Source organism: Carassius carassius, chromosome 14 (genome assembly GCF_963082965.1).
Source record: "Carassius carassius chromosome 14, fCarCar2.1, whole genome shotgun sequence".
Lineage (NCBI taxonomy): Eukaryota > Metazoa > Chordata > Actinopteri > Cypriniformes > Cyprinidae > Carassius > Carassius carassius.
The window spans coordinates 15,159,248-15,181,268 of NC_081768.1; the positions used below are offsets into that span (position 1 = coordinate 15,159,248).

Genomic DNA, 22,021 nt, shown 5'->3' on the forward strand with positions numbered 1-22,021 from the left:
TATAGCAGAAGTAGCACCGACATTCAAAAACAATGGACTTTTGATAAGGTTCCTGAAGCACTCAGGTCTACACTTTGTTTTCATTTAGTGATGAGTGAATTTCTGCTAGAAAAAGAGCAGGAGTAATAACATGCAAGTGTCTCAGAGCCGGCAAAAGCTATGAAAAGAGCGACACTTTATCTCACAGAGTATGATGCAGCCTGCAGAAGTGACATGCATGGTTGTTGGCGCCACTAGAATTACCTACTGTAGTAAAGCAAAATAAACTCATTTAACCTCTTCCAAGGCCCATATTTACAAAATAGAGACTTCTGGGAATCCAAACTCTGGTCACAAGAGACCAACTCAATCATTTCTGATCCAAAAGCATCCAAGATGTTCTGGTGTTGCTATAGAGCAGCAGTATACAGGGAGAAGTGCTTTGTACCCACAGCGACGTTCAGTGGAAGTTAAGCTCTTGGATGAATGAGTGCTGAAGGTATGAGGGAGTTGTGCTTTATCAATGCTGGCATGAATTCACATATTACCGTGTGATGTAATACAAAAACTTGAAATAGAAGATGCCACCCTCCCCTAATTCCCTGCATTAGGGCATTTTTTAAGCATGACAATAAATATTCATTCTCCCAAGGTGAAAATCTTTCAGTGGACATGTATTTCACTTAATCTTAATGCTTTTGAGCAGCTGTGGGAGATTCTGTAGAGACGAGCTGAGCAAAACTCCCCATTATACCTGAGCATTTAAGGAGCACGTCCTCCAGGAGTTAAACAGGACAAATGTGAGAAATTTTTCATGAACTTGTACACTCAGTGTCAAGAAGGGTCAATGCAGTATACTTTAAGTTCTGGAGGACATACTAAGTACTAGAATATTATATATTTTCTCAATTAAATTTAGGGTGTACTCATTTTTGCAATCCTTCATTTAAACAAAATTGGCTAATTTACTTATCTTACAGATAAGTAGATAGATAGATAGATAGATAGATAGATAGATAGATAGATAGATAGATAGATAGATAGATAGATAGATAGATAGATAGATAGATAGATAGATAGATAGATAAAAAAATATTTACTAACACAAAATAGAAACATATAAAATTACCCTTTAATAATAATAATAATATGCATGGATAGCAGCAACCCTTTGCCTTGTTGCATCATTTCATCTTGGTCCAGGAGTGCGCATGTCCTGGATCCTCATCTTTAAAAGACCCCTCGTCATTGGTAGATGCAGCACGTGTCTGTAAGTGCCGGCTGGTTTTTACAAGCGCTCTCCAGTCCGCTCTATTCCAAGCGCGCACGCGGCTGATGAGAAAAGCCCAGTACTGCTTTTAAACGTGTGGAAAGACTGAGCGTATAGAGAAAAACATGGAGGAGAAGAAGAGCGAAATCAATGGACACGCCGGGCACAAAAGCCGGTTACCAGCGGTCTCGATAAAATCAGAAAAGAACAGCTTTAAAGACCGGTTAATGGTCTTCCTCAAAAGAAACCTCCTAGTGATCTTGACGGTGTCCGGGGTTCTGGTGGGCGTCGGGTTCGGGATGATGGTCCGGAACATGAACCTAACTCGAGCGCAGATGACTTACTTCGCCTTCCCCGGAGAGATGCTGCTGAGGATGCTCAAGATGATCATCCTTCCTTTAGTGGTTTGCAGTCTGATCTCTGGCGCTGCGAGTCTGGACACGCGCTCGCTGGGGAAGCTCGGGGGGATCGCCGTCTCTTACTTTCTGGTGACCACTCTGATCGCTTCATCCATCGGGGTAGCTCTCGCCTTCATCATCAAACCCGGCGTGGGAGCGGGAGCGCTGAACACCAACAACTTAGGGCTGGAAGGCGTGAGCGCCAACAAAGAGACAGCGGATTCGTTTTTAGACCTTGCAAGGTATTATTTGGTAATGGAAATTATAACAAAAATAACAATGGCCTATCATTCAATGTGAGTAATGCAGCAGTCCACTAGCTATATGGCAGCGCTTAATCCGCGCATGCAAGTTTCTGGCATGATTAGCTGTGTGCGTGCAACACTCACAAATGCAGAGGACGTGAGAGCAGATCATGTGACAATTCATTCTTTACATCTTTCTTTTCTTTTTTAGTCATTTAAATTACAAATTGATTTGTATTTAATTATTGCAGAGACAGGGAAAAAATAGCTGGGAAAATGCTCGTATTTCTTGCAAGAGAAAGTTGTATCCCACACAGTGTGAGTTCAGCAAAAGCGGAGCAAATATGACTGATAAGCTTAAAAACTTACTAAGCAATTAATAACTGTCAACAAAAATTTAGTGAAATTGATTTAAAACAGTCTGTTGAAACATGTCAGTGTATAGTGTGACATTTTATAAAACTGTTCTGATGGATTTTAATCATTAATTATTATTAATTATTAGTTATCCTAGCATACATCATGTCATACAACAAGTTAGAAGCCAGGATATTTCATAACGGCCCAATTGTTGCTGTGCTATAGGACAGAAATAAGGCTATATATTTGTTACTTTTCAGATGGTGGCTGGTATTACATGAAATTTTTTATAGTATAAAAAAAGGCTCATATGTATATGTTCAGTCATTTCAAAGAACCTATTCATTGCCATTCAGGCGAAATTACTGAACCTACACACAGGAGCCTGAGAAAAATGGTTAATACATGAGAACATTTCAAATGGCACTTTGAGGCTTTTGCATCTGAACTCTTCAAATAGTCTTAATAGTCTTTAGCTGCTCCAAATCAGACTACCATCTGGTGGGGCTGTGATCGACGAAGACCTGGATAGAACTGGTTAGAGCTGATAGACCATCATGGATTAGTAACAAACAAATTTGCAAAACAAACATTTAGTTTTTCCATCAGCAACATACATTTGAACATTTTATTTTTCACAAAAGAAAAACACTTTTTAGGAAATTACAAATATTTTTTTGTAAATTCCAGCAAACATCCTTCTTTTTTACCAACCATAAATTACATCACAAAAAAATAAACTTTTTAGTTGTTCAATCTATGTGGGACAATGTCTTGAAACCTGAAAATCTTCAAAACCTGAGACCTGTTACAAAGTTTTTTTTTGTTGCAATATAAATCTGCTGTGCAATTATGTAATAAACACTTGAAGAACAACTGTAACTGTAACTGTAAGAAAATGCATTTTTTTTGCCTCATAGTTCACAGGGTTACTAGATTAATCCTCTTTTTAATGCAGGTCATATGACGAATAAGAACTCAACTCAGTTTAGTTTAAAATAATCCATTCTGTAGCCCAAGTGAATGATTTGGGATATGGATTTGCAGATACAAATATGCAAAACTTCCTTTGTGGGTCACTCATGCTGCAAACTGGTGGGAATTTAGCAAAGAAACATCAGTGGTGTCCATCTGGGATGATAAGAGCTCGTTTTTACACATGTTTGCATCACTGGTTTATCTTTCTTGCTTGTTTTTCCTTTTCAGAAACCTGTTTCCATCCAACCTGGTGGCTGCAGCTTTCCGCTCAGTAAGTTACATTTTTTCCTCCAGCTGTCACAAAAACACATACACACTCACACAAGCAGCAGATATGTTCAGAATGAATATTTGTAGACGATTTCCTCCATGTTAACAGCTCCTTCATCTCTAATTGAGAGAGTCACAAAATGGGGTAACCATTTTTGTCCCTGCTCAATAAATACCTCCCATCCTCTCTCACCACTAACCAACCAGGCAGTTAGTGGTTCACTGGTTCAGTGGGTTGTACCACACAGGCAACTGCTCAACAGTGAGCATGCTCTGCTCAAAGAGAGGTCAGGAGGTTCGGTGGCCAGGGTGGGAGATAATATCTCTGTGCCTAGACCGAAGCATGTGGACAACCTCATTTGAGGTCAATTTTTAAGAAAAGATGTTATTGCAAAGGCCAAAGTAGATTTAGAAAGGGAAACCGGGTCATTAGGTGCAGATGGGATGTTTCTTTTTCCAGTAGGATTTCCATCGACATTTACCTGGATGGAGGCCAGAAAGGCTTTAAAAGGGAAGAGACAGAGATTAGCAGGATTGATACAGAAATGCCTGGGAATGATTTTGCTTTTGCTATCACTGAAACATCAGATTTAACAAACACTGTAAATTAAACTGTGCCGAATTTTAATATGTAAAAAGTTTTTCTATAAAAACATGCCATCTGTGTTGTAGTTTTTTTTACTACGCCAAAAAGAAGATAATTTTTTACTAGTGTAGTCAAACGATTAATCGCGATTAATCACATCCAAAATAAAAGTTTTTGTTTACATAATATATGTGGGTGTGTTGTGTATATTTATTATGCATATATAACTACACACACATACAGCATATATTTTGAAAATATTTACCTGTATTTACATATATATATTTATATTTATAAAATGTATAAAATATTCTACTTTTGAGATAGTTAGGATTCACAAAAACTAAACTGAGTGCTCCTGCTCATATAATTGGAGTTTTTGAGGAACAGGGGTTCTGAATAGTAGGGTTGTGGGGGATCACTGTCATTGTCTCTCTGTACGCCAGTCTCAAAGTCCTCTTCAGCTAAACTTAAAATACTGCTTTTGTGAGTATTTTGGCACTAGAAACAGGCTCAGTGCAGAGAAATAATCAAATGCATCACAGTTCATGAAGCTGCACACTGGAATGGATTGAAATCGGTCAGAATAGCATTGTGATAAGCACTGCATGTAGCTCATGATGTTCGCCTTCTCTGTCTTTTACTTTTGTCACAGTATGTCACTGATTACAAGACAATTCTTGTTGGAAATGGAACAAATGGAACCATCAACTACCAGAAGGTACATAATCTCTTCATTTTCTAATAATATTTGATTATTATTTTATAATAATATAAAATATATGTAATTATGTGTTATTTAAAATTAGGTCCTTCCTTTTCCTATGTTAAGAATGCACCGTCAAATACATAATTGTCAACACACACATCATGCCACTTGTTGAAATGTCAGTTAAACCCAGTAATTTTGTGCTTCTTAAACAATTAAAACTCAAGTCCAATTGGGGCCTCTTGGCTGGTTTTATGTCCGACCACTCAGTATGTTGGCTCTTTTGCAGCCTTGAATGAGCTTTCTGTTTGTTTGCACAGGGCCAGGGTTGACACAGCCGGTTTTGCTGCTCCTGTCCCACTGAGCAATGTTGCCAACTAATTTTCAGCGAAAGTTGCTACAGGAAGGTTGATTTGTTGCTAAAAGCTGCTAAATTATGTTGTGATGTCATTGCATAATCACGACGCAAAATTGTCACAACATCAAATCTCAGTAAAAAAAATTAATTTAGATTTGTTTGCAAAAAAATTTGAGGCAAAATATAATATTAAAATATAAATGACTGTATTTTAAAATACATTGAATTATTGAACACTTACACATTTTTTAATGATTAGAATTTAAGTAATTTTTTATATAGCTAGTAAACTAGTTATGGCCTACTAAACATTCTTAACAATTATGCTTTAAGCAGTGTATTAGAAGTTTGTACACTCTAAGATAAGTCTGTAAAATTAGGTCACAATCAACAATGTTAATATAAAAGGATTTTCAGTATTGTTTTTTTTACCTGCATTTTAAATTACGCATTGTGTTTTCAGGTTAAGGCGGGCGTACACGGTGCGATTTTTGCTGTCGTACGAGTTCGCGTTCGCTCTTATGGAAGGCCAAGAGGGTCAAATACACGTGAATTTCAACGCGTCAACACATTAAATACGTGTATTTCACGCGTAAACAAAACGTATTTGACGCGTTAAATACGTGTTGTTTACGTATTTAACGTGTATTTCATGTGTCAAATACGCGTTAAATACACGTGAAATACACGTGAAGTACGCATTAAAAATCAGTTTGAACGGGTCAATGTCATTGGCTGCTAAGGACTTGGGTCAAACCACTTCTGTGAGCTTAGAGCGGTGTACCATTCATAGACAGGCAACCACCATTTAACATGCTATAGATCAGCTTATTCAGCCTAATTATTTTGTCTTTTTTCTTTTCTTTTTTTGTATAGCCTATAGAAATAATATATTTAAGTTTCAGTTTTATGAAAAACTTTTTTTTTTTTACCACTCATGCCTTTTTGTAAATAAACACATTAGTGGACATTCTAGCTTTAATAGTGGTCACTCTTAAAGGGTTAGAAGTAAAGCAACAAATCTGTTTTATGGATGGTAACTGTAAAATTATTACTGAAATATAATTAGTAATTAGTTACACTACTAGTTACTGCAAAAGTAATATTATTAAAATAACTAAATTACTAGTAACTACTTACTGCTCAAATCTGACTTTCAGTAAAAAAATATATATATATTTGGACATTCTCCTGCTGAGAAATAACTGATAAAAATGTAAGAAAAAATTTAGTGCTCAAGAAAAATTATTTATATCCGTCTTATTTGATATTCAATATCTCAGGACATAAATAAGGTAAGTTAAAGTGTATCTGTTTCAAATGTTTTGGTGATAGTAGTGGTGGAAATTATGATTCTTTTTAGAGATTCGTTCATTTTCAGTTCGTTTACCAAAATGATTCGTTCAGAATCGTTCACCGATTCGTTCAGTGACCATTTCTTCGTATTACACAAAATAAGCCAGCAGATGGCAAAAAAAGAGTGTATTATGTGTTATGTCTTAAGTCAACGAACGTATTCACTTGTTACAAAAATTGATCTGGCTTTATTAAAATGTGTGTATAATCACATTCAATATATAAAGTCTAATTAAGTTTTTCAGATGAACAAAGCACAAGGTTTTCTTGCCTAATTAGCATTTTAATTGTTTGGTCAGACAGTTTGTATATTATATATTCACATTCATAAATCGGGGATTAAACGTGGAGTTGCTAAATATCAAAACAAGCGTATGTGCACAGTACAGTACTTAACTGCGCTTTGCATTTTTGCGAGATTGACATGCTAAATGGCAGACTAACCCGGTTTACTCTCATTCATTTCGTTCGCGAACGAGATAAGCTATGTGCCAGTTCATTTCATTCACGAACGACATGTATCAGCTCATTCAACTCATTCACGAACGACATGGGTACCAGTTCAGTCATTTCGTTCATGAACGATAAGATCTCTAGATCTAGTTCAGACTCATATAAAACTCGTTCATTAAGGGCGTATTCGTTCACTACATTCAACAAATCACATACTCTGTCACATCTCATACTCGAAGGCTATTGGCTCGAGGTTGAGTAATTCTTTGACAGGATAAAATGGTTACCCGGTTCACTGAGCTGCGCATGCGCTGCTTATCATAGACATGTATAGAAAGGCTGGATAGCTTACCGGCGCTGAGAGCCAATGGGACCCGACGACGTCACACGGCGGCCATCTTAGGACAGGACCGCTCGTCCAGTTATAACATTAAAGTCTATTGTGCATGTAGTGCTGAAATAACTATATTTTGCTCAATTTTCAACCGATTTTCAAACGGCTTGGTGTGTCATAAACTTCAGGGATGCGGCTATTTAACTGTATACTTGTGAAAAATTATAGCCACGTTTATTAAGAAAATAGTATATTAACTAGACTAGACAGGTAAAGTACTAGGTATACCCATACACACACACAGTAATGATGTCAATATTTATAAGGTACATGAAACATGAAATAGTGCAATTTAGTTTATTACTAATATTTACATTATTAAATACATGTGTAAATTTATGTATAATATAAATCTGTCTCAAGTTGCCATTCTGTAAAATAAAGAGAAAAGAGATGGGTCTTTGTTTTTTGTTTTTTTACTTAGGTCCAAAGGCACACAATTAGAAAAAACTTACAAAAAAAATATACAAAATATACAAAAAAAAAAAAAACATTAAGACACAATTGGACACAAAACTCTTTCCATCAATACAATATAATCAATACAGCTCCCTCCCTCTCCTCCTCTCATTTTCCACAAGCGTAATCAGAAGTTCTGTAAACAAAAAACCAACAAAGTAATCCAAATGTAAAGATGTTTTTAAGAAACCAAACCACTTTGAAATCATGTGTAACTCAAAGCTATGTTGAAACGAAAGACTAACCCTGCCTCTCCCACCAATTTACAATTGCTTGGTGACTCACTTACGACCTCTTCACTGCTAGCCAGCAAATAAATACAACCACATCCACAAAATGACATTTAGACAAAAGATTAGGTTGTCAAGAAACGTTGTTGGTCTCAGGAAACCTGTTAATAATTGAAAATGTCGACTGTGGTATCACTTTAGAGTAGAGGGCAGCCATGAAACACACAGCTACGCTGCAATGTTAAGCGTTTCTCAAAACGTGAAGCTACAATTTAAACATCGGCATCAGCACAAATCATAGCCACGTTAATAAGGTTTGTAATAAACCAAACCGTTTGTAAATCCGTCAAGAATTCAGCAAGTTACGAGCATTTTAGTTGGCGTATGTCACTCACCTTCCGTCCACAGCAGCAGGGAGCAGCAGCGCAGTCTCCTGACCTAAGATGGCCGCCAAGTGACGACACAGCTGACTCCGCCTTGAGCCATCTAGCCTTTCTATACATGTCTATGGTGCTTATAGCGCCGCGCTGCTGTGAAGGGAGGAACTTCACTGAACGAGAAGTACGAGTCAGTGGATTACGTGAACGAGAACGATTCGTTCACCTAAAAGATTCGTTCAAAAAGAATGATTCGTTCACGAACGACACATCACTAGGTGATAGTATAAGACTTAAGTTAGCATCAAGCATTAACATTTGTGTGGGGGAAATAGTTACAATGGTGGTAAGCAATCAATTCAGGTTTAAGATACAAACCATTGAAATCAATATCTGTCTTTAGAAAACAATCATCTTAGTAATCAGCTTTTAAAATACAGCTTTTATTGTGCTTACATTTACATCACCAGCAGGTGGCACTTATTGAAACCTCTTTTTGTTCAGCAATTCTGCACTTTTTGTTCAGCGATTATGCACTCATCAGACAATCAGTAATTAGGTACACAGGTGAGGTTTATAAGACATAAGCATTTAAGACTTTCAGGATTAAAATGAGAGCTTGTAATAGGGTCAGGACAACAGAAGTATTCTACTGCTACCACCATACCACCGTGAGCCCCCCCAACCCCCCATCGCATCAATATTACTAATCATATTTTTCAAACTGCTGAATTAAAATCAAGAAAAAATAGATATCATTTGAAAGCTTAGAGTCTGAGCATTACAATGCATTTAGCATGTTGATCAACTCCAAAATAGTGCCAAGTTATTTGCTGAAAAAAAAATAATAATAATTTTGCCATGTACTCTAATATTTATAAAAATATCACACAAAATATCATGAAGTAGAATAAAACAACAGGGTTCTTGGGTAATTTTTTGCACTTGTTACACTAGTGCGCCTAACTTTTTTTTTTACAAGTCCACTTTTTTTAAATCGCTGTCCATATAAACAATATTGACTTGTAGCCTAAATGATTAACTAACAATCTGGTCAACATAATGTTCTTTATTTGAAGCACAATTCTACAAGAAAGGTAACTTACTGAAAAGTTTTGGTGCTTAAAGTGTTTCACTGAGGTGAAATTTAAACTTAAAACATCTCAAGATATATGAAATAAAAAGAAAATCTAAATTAAGGGTTTTAAGGGCTTCAAACTGAACATATCATGGCTCAATGTCTTATGGACTATCCTCCACTGCAGTCACATGCCCCTCGGATGGCCAACTCCTGTAGTTTGGCCTTCTTGATCTTTGGCCTTGGCTTATCCAGCTGGCCACACTCTCTCCAGCAACAAAATCTTCCAGACTTGGCCCTCTACACTGATTCAGATCTTCACTGTGTCTGAAAAAATGGGACAAATCAGACAAACCTGTCTGATTTGAACAGGTGAACAGTCCCTAAACAGCTTATACTTATTGGATCAGCTATTAAAATAGTTCAGTTTTGTATGTAATAGCAAAGTGATTATATTTTTTTTTTTCATTTTTTTTTTATTAAGTTAATTTAGAAAAGCGTTTGGAGCATTTTTTGTTTGTTAAATATAATTTTTAGATTTTTTTAAGTAATGACCAAGCTGCCAGCGGCAGACACTGAGTCTATGTTTGATCAATTTAGCCTTCTCAAATCATCACGACTTGCCTAAAATAAAATCTATAGATATAAAACAGTTGAAGCATATGACAATGTTTAAACGTTAGACCCAGATAAATGTAAGCTATATCCAATAGTTTGTGCTGAGATGCTTCAGGACAGGGAGACGGCAGCATGATCACTTGCATTTTTTTCCATGGATATGCCATCATTTTTGCTCATAAAGGTAAGAGTTATACATTATTTGTAACTGCACACACAATATCAACAAAACAGTTGCTCGTTCTGCCGTGTTGTCTTTAATAGGAGTACAAAAACTCAGTGAAAACACACACATATATATATATATATATATATATATATATATATATACAGTGTATATATATATATATATATATATATATATATATAAGCTTTAAATAACTACTTAACGAAATAAAACAAATCAAAAACAAAAACTCTTTCTTTATAATCATAACCCATAAAGATGTACTTATCTCTAAAGGCGCGTCTAATGAGGAGATGACGAGTCGGGATTGCAACTTCATCCTTGCGACACAGATTCAGAAAACACTAGTTTATTAGTAAATAATTAAAATATCTTCTTCTTAAGCCTATTATTTGAACGCAGAACTGTTCAGCTGCGCTGCTGCAGGACACAAAACACCGTCGAGCCGCTCTTTACAGTCGTGGCATCACGGTCTCGTGTTGTTTCCACCAGCGCAGTTTTTAAATAGTTTAGTTCGGCGAGTCAAGAACTAAACAAAAGTCCTGTTTCATTACAAAATACTGTAACTTTTATAAACTTTATACTATCAACACAAAATTTTAAACATATACATCTTAACTTACCTTATTTATGAAATATTGAATGTCAAATAAGATGAATATGAAAAATTTCTCTTGGGCACTCAAAATTGTCTTACATTTTTATCAGTTATTTCTAAGCAGGAGAATGTTCAAACTATTTTTTTTTCACTGAAAGTCAGAGTTGAGCAGTAACTAGTAATTTAGTTATTTTAATAATATTTATTTTGCAGTAACTAACTAATTACTAATAATATTTCAGTAATAATTTTACAGTTACCATCCATAAAAAGATTTGTTGCTTAATTACTAAGCCTTTAAGTTCAACCACTATTAAAGCTAGAATGTCCTCTTATATGTTTATTTACAAAAAGGCATGAGTGGTAAAAAAAATAAATATTTCATAAAACTGCAATTTAAATATATTTTTTCTATAGGCTATACAAAAAAAGAAAAAAATAATTAGGCTGAATAAGCTTATCTATAGCATGTTAAATGGTGGTTGCCTGTCTATGAATGGTACACCCCTCTAAGCTCACAGAAGTGGTTTGACCCAAGTCCTCAGCAGCCAATGACATTGACCCGTTCAAACTGATTTTTAATGCGTACTTCACGTGTATTTCATGCGTATTTAACACGTGAAATACACGTTAAATATGCGCTGATTATTCACGCGTAAACAACACGTATTTAACGCATTAAATACGTGTTGTTTACGCGTGAAATACACGTATTTAACGTGTTGTTGACGCGTTAAAATTCACGTGTATTTGACCCTCTTGGCCTTCCATAGACTTGAAACAGCGCTGCACAGAATGGGCTTGTTTGAGATGCGCCTCGCCTCGCCTGAAATGTCTGTGAGAGTAGGCGGCTGCAGTGAGAGGAGGGGTGAAAAAAGTGCAGGCAAGCCGGACAGATCTCTCTTCTCGTAGTGGATCTGACTGACACCTGTGAGATCAAAGATGGAGATCGCGGGATTCACGCTCATGCACAGGGTTGCTAATAAACTGGATGTAATTCAAGTTCTGTTGCTTTTATATGAAAATAAATAAAATGAACAAGACACCCATTTAATTACATACCAAACACGTGTTTATCTTTTTTTTTTTCTTAAATACAGACATATGTGTTTTTATTTATTTATTTATTTATTTTTTATAAAAATTAAATTGCATAACCCAAAGAAATCTCACTGTCAGATAGTTTGGGAATATTCACATAACATATACACATAAAACATGATATTAGAGTTTTAAAATCAAACATTTTAAAAGAGAACAATATGTCACAGTTGTTTAAACCAATGAGCATTCATCTGTGTCGTCAGCAAGTCGTTTCCCATCGTGCTTTTTATCAGCGCAGTCGGTGGAGAGCAACTGCGCCCGACTGCAGAATCCGACATGTGTGCCTTGCGCTCGCGAGAGATTTTTGATATACGTCAGCATGACATCAGAGCAAGGCGGACCGCACTCGGACACATTTCTAACCGGCATGCCTCTCGCGCTGATCACCGGTGATCGGTTCTGCGCAGATTTTGCTCATCTCAAACAAGCCTAATGATTACCTGTATGACATCAAAGTACCGCGAGAGCGATTCGAATGCATTGGATATGTGTGCTCTCTTATCGCTCTCGCGGTACTCATGTCGTATATCATCTCATCCGTGCGATTTTCAGATAAACTCACTCGTGCCGTGTGCATGGACATACGATCTTCCGACCATCCGAATTCGCACTGTGTACGCCCACCTTTACAGTGGATAATGGATAATGTCCTGGAAAATTACTAGTATCTTTTCCATTTTTGATCAACAATCGCAGGGACAAGCTACTAACAAGGTGTATCATAAATGAACAATTATTAAATTATTATTATTATTATTAAATTGAACAAATGCAAATAGCAGTTAACTCAATTTACAGTCAGTTAAAGGGTTAGTTCACCCAGATAGCAAAATTATGTAATTAATAACTTACCCTCGTGTTGTTCCTAACCCGTAAGAACTCTTTGGAACACAGTTTAAGATATTTTAGATTTAGTCTGAGAGCTCTCAGTCCCTCCATTGAAGCTGTGTGTACGTTATACTGTCCATGTCCAGAAAGGTAAGAAAAACATCATCAAAGTAGTCCATGTGACATCAGAGGGTTGGTTAGAATTTTTTGAAGCATTGAAAATACATTTTGGTCCAAAAATAGCAAAACCGACGACTTTATTCAGCATTGTCTTCTCTTCCGTGTCTGTTGTGAGAGAGAGTTCAAAACAAAGCAGTCTGGATATCCGGTTCGCGAACGAATAATTCAGTTCACCAAATCGAACTGAATCGTTTTAAACAGTTCGCATCTCTAATACGCATTAATCCACAAATGACTAAAGCTGTTAACTTTTTTAATGTGGCTGACACTCCCTCTGAGTTCAAACAAACCAATATCCTGGAGTAATTCATGTACTCAAACAGTACACTGACTGAACTGCTGTGAAGAGAGAACTAAAGATGAACACCGAGCCGAGCCAGATAACGAACAATAGACTGACTCGTTCACGAGTCAAGAACCGTTTGCTTCGGTTTTTGGATCACCAGTAGTTCTTTCGGACAGTTTGATTCAATAAACCGGTTGAAGAAAAACGGTTCACCGGTTCTTTTGCCCTCAACGTAATGCCGTCATTTGCGATGATTGCCCTTGATTCAAGCCTTCGGTTTACCGGCGCTCATAACACTAGCATAGAATCAGTTCAGAATCAATCACCAAAAGAATCAGTTCGGTTCAGGCGCTCTGTGTCAGTCTGCTTCACAGTGAATCACACATGCGCAGTATCATCAGCTCCTCGGTTCTCGAATCGGACGCGTCTGACAGAAACGGTTCTTGACTCGAGAACGAGTCAGTCTGTTGTTCGTTATCTGGCTCGGCTCGGTGTTCATCTTCAGTTCTCTCTTCACAGCAGTTCAGTCAGTGTACTGTTTGAGTACATGAATTACTCTGGGATATTGGTTTGTTTGAACTCAGAGGGAGTGTCAGCCACATTAAAAAAGTTAACAGCTTAAGTCATTTGTGGATTAATGCTTATTGGAGACGCGAACCGTTTAAAACAATTCAGTTCGCTTTGGTGAACTGAATGATTTGTTCGCGAACCGGATATCCAGACTGCTTTGTTTTGAACTATCTCTCACAACAGACACGGAGAGTAGTTGTCGTTTATGCTATTTTTGGACCAAAATATATTTTCGATGCTTCAAAAAATTCTAACCGACCCTCTGATGTCACATGGACTACTTTGATGATGTTTTTCTTACCTTTCTGGACATGGACAGTATAACGTACACACAGCTTCAGTGGAGGGACTGAGAGCTCTCGGACTTAATCTAAAATATCTTAAACTGTGTTCCAAAGATAAACGGAGGTCTTACGGGTTTGAAACAACATGAGGGTAAGTTATTAATTACATAATTTTGCTATCTGGGTGAACTAACCCTTTAAATTCCATTCCCACAAGCAGGCAGATCAACATGAAAATTATGAAAGTTTATGTCCTACCACTTGCAATTTAATGTTTAAATCTATTCCGTAAACGTTTCCTTTCAAATTCAGTAGTAATTATGCAAAAATTTGAAAAAACAAGTTGACCTCTTGCATCTGAACTACAATATGTACTGCTGTATTTCATTAAACTTTGTATAAATTATTGGGTCTTCATTACATCCTGGCACAGCTGAAATGTCTCATATATGTTGGTGCATGGGCAAATATGTGGGCAATCCCTCAGAACGCTTGAGGTCCATAATTGCATAAGTAGGGCTTACAGAACAGCCTGTGCTGTGTGCCAAGTGATGAGCCATGCCTGGATGTGCGATAAAGCCCAGAACAAGAGCAGGATTCAGTTGAACGGTAGCTCAGGCCCGTCAGATCTTCATCACCCCACTGCCACCACCACTGAGGGAAAGTCAGACTGAGAGCCAGGCTTCATCATGTTTTGTCTTTTAAAAGTCTCTCGTCCATGCACAATCATATCCAATTCAGTGATAAGGAATGAGTAGGAACAATAGTTACTATAGGTTAATTAGCAAAATATGCATTTATCAGAGCACATTTTGTCACAATTTGCTGCTTAATACAATGTCAGCTTCTAATTTAATTTACTGTTGCATTGTTTACCTTTGACCAACTATGTGTTTCCACGAAAACGGAATGGTAATATCATAATATTTTATTGTTCACTTATGTAAGCCAAAGACATGTTCTGGTGGTTTTCAGGTTCCCTATGGAACAGATGCAGATGGAATGAATATTCTGGGCCTTGTTCTCTTTGCTATGGTTTTTGGAGTTGCTTTGAGAAAGCTTGGTGCAGAAGGAGAAGAGCTCATTCGCTTTTTCAATGCATTCAATGAAGCCACCATGGTACTGGTGTCTTGGATCATGTGGTAAGTAAAGACCTTTGATCATATCTATCTATCTATCTATCTATCTATCTATCTATCTATCTATCTATCTATCTATCTATCTATCTATCAGGTGGAAAGAGTACAAAAATATTCTACTCAAGTAAAAGTACCATTACATTAATGAAATTTTACTTAAGTACAAGTAAAAGTACCATTCTAAAAATCAACTCAAGTAAAAGTAAAAAGTAGCTCATTTAAAATTTACTCAGAGTAAAAATTACTTAGTTACATTCTAACAGTGGGAGGGAGTCAAAAATGGGACAGGTCTATTAATCTCAAACTAGTTGTTTTTAATTAAAGGAATCAGTTATTTAGAATAATAAAACATTTGGGCTGTTACCAGGCAAATCAGTATCAACAAACTCATCTTTTAATGCAGAGGAAATGCAGAAGATTCATTGGAAGTGGCATTTAGATGTATTACACTGTTTAGTGCAGGACAAGAATGCATTTAACCTGCAGTTACAAATGCATGAATAATGTTTTGATATACAAGACATAAAATGTTGAATACTCATTTGTAATGATAAGAAATTAATTATTTAAAAAAATCAAAATATACTTTAAATGTGAAATTAAAATGGCCAGTATGTGTCAGCAAGTCACTGTTAATAAGTGAGTCATTGCGATTGAATCCAATCATTTAAACGGTTGATTCATTCAGGAACGAAACACTGTCACGTTGCTCAGAGACGCAAAACTGTGCTTTGGTGGCTGTGTTTGGACTTATTTTCTGTTGCAGAAATAGAGCTAAAAAAGGTAATATGGTGTCTAAAGCGCAAGTCTCTTAATTAACTTGTTTACTGAACTGTTATATGTATGTATGTATGTATGTATATATTCATGATTATTTTTGGAGGAAAAGACGGCATTCTTTGTGTGATTTTGATTTAATTTATGAAATCTGCCCCATATCTTCAATTTTGTGATCATTCTAAATGCATTTTAGGAGACTGAATCACACAGTGAAAGAACGCACTATAAATGCGCGCGCACATCATTAAAACAAAAAACATGATATTATCGCAGACGATATATATAGCACACTCCTCACCACTGTCTTTTTGGCTAATTTGTGCAAAACCTCTTGCTAAAATGTCAAAGCTTCATTTTAACCACCAATGCAACGATGTAATTATTTAGCTTACCTCTAACGTTACATTCTTGCGAAGGGTTGATGTCCTGTCGAGATTTTATAAGCTGCTAGTTTGGTCTTCCTAGGCAAGTACAGCTTACACTGCATAATAGAGCATACATATGGCCAGGGGTTCAATTCATTTCTTTCGAGTTCAACTTCAGAATATGACGGGGTTTCGTTTTCAGCGTCTTTCTTGTGATTTTAGCGCCAGTTTGCCCTCCTGCCCATTATTTACTGACGTAGTTTCCAGGGAGCGATTTTTTTTTTTTTTTTACTCAGTAATTAATGTGTTTTAAAATGTAGCGAAGTACAATACTTTAAACAAAATATACTTAAGTAAAAGTAAAATTACAGATTTAAGAAAATTACTTTAAAAAGTATTAGTACACAAAAAAGCTACTCAATTACAGTAACGCGAGTAAATGTAATTCGTTACTTTCCACCTCTGCTATCTATCTATCTAATCATATTTAGTTCTAAAAACTCAAAAATGTAAACCTTTTACATATCATAAAACTTAAGTTGTACCATGCACATCATGTATGATATATTCTGTTGTTTTGTCCTTCAGGTATGTGCCTTTTGGCATCATGTTCTTGGTTGGCAGTAAGATTGTGGAGATGGAAGATGTGGTTCTGCTGGTCACTAGTTTGGGGAAGTACATTTTTGCTTCTATTTTGGGCCACATCATCCATGGTGGCATCGTCTTACCTCTTATCTACTTTGGGTTCACTCGTGCAAATCCCTTCAGTTTCCTGTCTGGCCTCATCACTCCTTTCACCACTGCCTTTGCTACCTGCTCCAGGTATTTTGTTATATTTCATATATTTCTATAGTCCTATAAAGATGTTCATTTGGCTCCCAGAATGTGGCTAAAAAGCATTGTTTTGTTTTTTCCTGGAATCGCTATAGTCATGTTAAGTCTTTAGTAGTATTGCTGATATGCAAAAGAAATTTTTGTTTTTTCCACCCATAGAATGGCTATGACCATATTACATCTAATTCCCCGTTACATACTTATACCCTGTGTGTTTTCTGTGCCTGTGCAGCTCAGCGACACTGCCTACCATGATGAAGTGTGTGGAGGAGAACAACGGTGTCGACAAACGAATCAGTCGCTTCATTTTACCAATTGGAGCCACTGTCAACATGGACGGAGCAGCCATTTTCCAGTGTGTAGCAGCTGTGTTTATTGCCCAGCTCAACAACGTTGAGCTCAACGCAGGCCAGATCTTCACAATCCTGTGAGTGTACATCGCTATGAGGCCATTGCTTCAATCAGCAGGAGTATTGATAGATACCCTGAAACATTCCTGTATCTATATTGCTTCCATGCAACATTCTCTATATCTAAACAAGGCAGCGATGCTAAGCTTGATCTAAATTTACAAGCAACACACACCCTCTCTCTGGAGCCTGTCCCAGTGTGCAAGGTTATGCTGTTGAGTGTGTAGCAAGCAGCATAGAGTTGAGGCTCTGATGGAGGTCTGAATGATGATAAATGAGCTATCATCATCCTGGCTGTTAGAAACATGGAACTTAACTCCAGGGAATTTGTTTCTGTAATGAGTGAATCGTTAATCACTTAGGAAAAAGCATCTGCTAAATGACTTATTTGCTTATTCAAAGGGTGACAGCCACTGCCTCCAGTGTGGGGGCAGCAGGTATTCCAGCTGGAGGGATCATCACCATCGCTATCATTCTGGAGGCCATAGGTCTGCCCACCCATGACCTGTCACTCATGTTGGCTGTGGACTGGATTGTGTAAGACAATGTTTCCCACACATTCTCAAAAAAAAAAAAAAAAAAAAACTTTTTTCTAATTCTGATATCTTTGCTGCCTATATTTGTGTAAAACATCATAAGAGCCTTCTAAAGCTTCTTATCAGAATTAAAACTATAAAATTAACATGCATACAATATATAGGCCTACATACAGTTTTTAACTCTTATCTGTTGTGTTAACAAACTGTGTCTGATGTGTGATCAGAGATCGAACCACTACTGTTGTGAACGTGGAGGGGGACGCACTCGGTGCTGGCATTCTTCACCACATCAATGAGCAAGAGATGAAGAAACGAAGAGAACAGGAACAGCATCAAGAGGAGCAGGAACTGCAGGAGGTGAAGGTGGAGGTGGTGGCTAATGTCAAAGCAGAAGAGGAGACCTCCCCTCTCGTCACACACCTGAACCAAGGAGACAATTCCTCGCATGAAAAACTTGACAAGGACGGTGTGGAGTCTGTGCTGTAAAGTGCTGACTGTGGTCTCTTCTCTTTCTTCTTCACTCTTTCTCTATCTCACTCCTTTAAAAACCACTGTAGACATGATGTTGCCACCAGTGTGAAGTTTACATCAAGCATAAAGCTTATTCAGATCTGTGACTGGAACACTAATGGTCAGTTTGCTCTTTTACATTTAGTACTTGACTGGACAGGTTCTGTTTTAATAATCTTATCCACTTGTGCCAAAATCATTTCATATTGTCATTTTTGTGTTTGGGAACATGACCCAGATTATGTGCAAAGTCTAAAAGGGAAAATTTCCACTCTGTGAGCAGATATCTGGTAAAGAGATGGATAGTAATGAAAATCATTCACAGACTGACCTCTTGCTCTGTTTGTTTACTATATTTTAACTGGCTGTGTGAAACATTAACTATTTTGAAGATAGACAGAAAGTATTTGCTGTAAATATCTGTGTCCCTAATTGCAAATCCTTTTGCATTGGGGTATTGTCCGTTGATTTATTGGGGACTATATCAAAACTGTGCATGTGTGCTTGTGAAATACTCTTGGGAATTCTAGCAGATTCTGAGCTTGTGCTTTATGTTTTTTTTAGTACTGTCAGATCTGGTGAACTTTAAATTATGAGTGAACATAAAGCTTACCCTGTGTCCCAATGTGCATACTATCCATCCTATCTGCCCTAAATAATATTGAAAATGACTAATATCACATAGACTTTATGATGGATAGTTTGCACATTGGGACAAGACAAAACTTTTGTCTTTTGACTGAGACAAAACTCAGGGTCACAGGTGATATTCAACCTGATGATGATGAGAGACACACTGGAGCTCATTTCCTTATAGACCTCCATTCTTTACATCTAAAAATATATCTAGTGACACTTAGTGGTCGATTGATTTTTTTTGTACATACAATGCCCAACTTTTTAAGTTTGGCCATTAGTTAAGAAGTAAACTATTTTAAAACGAATTTGATAAGTATGAATGAGTTTAATTTATTCTAATTGTTTAGCCTTTTGTACCGCGCTTTGAGAATTATTTTTCGTAATCTGTTGCTACGAAAAGATTCAGATGTTAAGGGGTTTATACGAACTCTAAAAACTGGTAATTATTACGTGATTAGTGTGTTTTATATGTATTTACTCCTTGTACTTTTTCACTCTCTTTTAACTCATCTTGTTACCGTCGTGTCAGTCTCTGCTTACCATTAAATTAAAAGTCTCTGATTTACATGCAGTTTGACGACTTTTATGCAGTTGTATTGTTAAGAGAATCTAATCTTAGATCTACGTTGAATACATACTCCTTTATTTGAGATGGATAATTATTTTTGGTAACTAATAATGTAACTGTTTCCTGTGTGGATACAAACTGATTGTCCTCCAGGAGGCGCTTACACGTCGCTTTTACTTGGCCTCACTGGAGACTTTTGTACACAACGTGTTATCTGTAATCAACACGTGTAGTCTTTAATATAATTCAAATGATTTATAGCGAATACGTTAAATGAAATCACTCACGGCAATTTCTATAAAGTTATTTTTAAATCCTCTTTTCTAAAATCACAAACGACTGTTATTGGCCGTTTATGACCAGCGCTGAGAAATGTAACAGACGAGGCGTGACAAGTCGTTATTTCAGCGGTTTCATGGCTGAATAATGACCATGAAAAAATCTAATAAATCTCTTTGCCAGTGTTTCCCCCAAATAACTGGTAATTTAAGCCACATTATCATGCGCATGCGTATAAATATGAAACTTGAGTCGGTGTGACTGAACTTTGGCTCGTGTGGTTTCGTGACGCCATTGGCTGAAAGCGACAGTCTCGCGCTGCTCGACCCGCCTCTGTGTTAAGAACCGTTTCCTCCACCGCTTGGATTCCACAACAGCAGGGTTTTATTTATCGCATCTCATCTCTAAACTATAAACGTATTTCGTGGATCTGCCGAGGGATTTCCTTAGTCCAAGCCGGTACGTAAATACAGCTTAAGATCAATTATGCAGGGTGTTCAGCTGTGAAAGCCAAGTGAAAGTGATGTGGACAGAAGTGTGAAGCTGCTGTATGACACATTCATATTCTTCCTGGCTGATGATACATAGTAGCTTAGCATCACGTTGTGTGCTGCCGCTGGCTGTGAAATGCATCTCATCTGTCATTTCATTGCTGATGCATATGTAACTCAATAATAATTTTACTTAGTTTATACTAAGCAAAACATTTTCCGTACAAGAAAGTTATTAATTAATTCACTATGCATAGCTTTCTCAGGCCACGCATTCTCAATGTGCACGTTTATTCTTGTACTTATGTTAGCATACACTTGAGTTCAATTTAAGCTTTCCTTGTTTTATTAAATCCTACAACTATTAAATGAACTGCTTATATGGGAGACACACTGTTTCCTCAGCCTATATTTGTATAGTTTGCACAGTGTTTGCATATAGTGTTTAATTTCAGAATCACTGAGAACTGCAGGTTGTGGCTTGCAAAACAAACAGATTATATTTTTTATTGAGATTTGTACGCTGTGTGTTTTATGTTTGAAATGATTTAACAATGTTCCCAGTGTTAAATCAGAGGAAATGTATAATGCAGACAATGCCTTCTTTAGGTATTTGTTTGATGACCAGGTTGTCATGTTAACTGTCTATCAAGCCTATATAACCTTCTATAGCATTTGCACTGTTTGAACCGATCTAGTGTCACTGTAGCCCAAGGATCAGTATCGGAACAACTTGGCTGACTTTTATGTCCACAAATAACATATTGATAGAATTAGTTTTGCTTCCTTGCTCAACAATACAAAGTAACCAAATTCAGACATGTAACCCTGCAAACTGTCAGCAGTTATGAGAACCCTGTCAGCAAGTGTCATATTAAAATTAAAAGGAACTGCGTGAGGGTTCAGTGGTGAAGACACGTGATTGTCTTTGTTTGCAGGCAGGCTATGATTTAAATGTCCCCCATGTGATCACCTCTAGTGACATGCCGTTTTCTGTCGGTTGCCATGGAAACCAGTCGAATCAGCCAATCAAAAACAGATACAGTCTAGTATTCCACAGAGAAATAGGAAAAGAAACTTTGTTTGCACGCTGTTGCATTTATCAGCATTCATCTGACACATAATCATACTAGTCTAAATATATTTTGCCACTGTACAGTTATATTATATTTAATTACTAAATAATTTTTCATAACATTTAATTAATTTATCATTTTGCTTTTAACTAATTAATTTATTTTTTACTTTTCATTTAAGATTTTTCATAGATAAAATCTGTTCGTAGTAGTAGTACTTTTGTAGTTAGAGATGG

General features: G+C 36.8%; 1 protein-coding gene across 1 annotated transcript; it reads left to right on the forward strand.

Annotated features, from left to right (window-relative positions):
- The first annotated feature begins 1,215 nt into the window (after window positions 1–1,215).
- On the forward strand, window positions 1,216–19,566 carry slc1a4 (solute carrier family 1 member 4). The gene is made up of 8 exons (XM_059566300.1): window positions 1,216–1,889; window positions 3,459–3,501; window positions 4,742–4,807; window positions 15,131–15,297; window positions 17,028–17,261; window positions 17,506–17,700; window positions 18,086–18,220; window positions 18,447–19,566. Exons 1-8 carry the CDS (start codon window positions 1,375–1,377, stop codon window positions 18,706–18,708), a joined length of 1,617 nt encoding a protein of 538 aa, XP_059422283.1. The 5' UTR covers window positions 1,216–1,374; the 3' UTR covers window positions 18,709–19,566.
- Window positions 19,567–22,021: the final 2,455 nt, after the last annotated feature.

Coding starts and splice junctions, on each gene's coding strand:
- slc1a4 (XM_059566300.1), top strand. CDS start 1,375: ATGGAGGAGAAGAAGAGCGAAATCAATGGACACGCCGGGCACAAAAGC. Junction 3,502..4,741: donor TGGCTGCAGCTTTCCGCTCA/GTAAGTTACATT, acceptor CTTTTGTCACAG/TATGTCACTGATTACAAGAC. Junction 17,701..18,085: donor GGCCAGATCTTCACAATCCT/GTGAGTGTACAT, acceptor GCTTATTCAAAG/GGTGACAGCCACTGCCTCCA.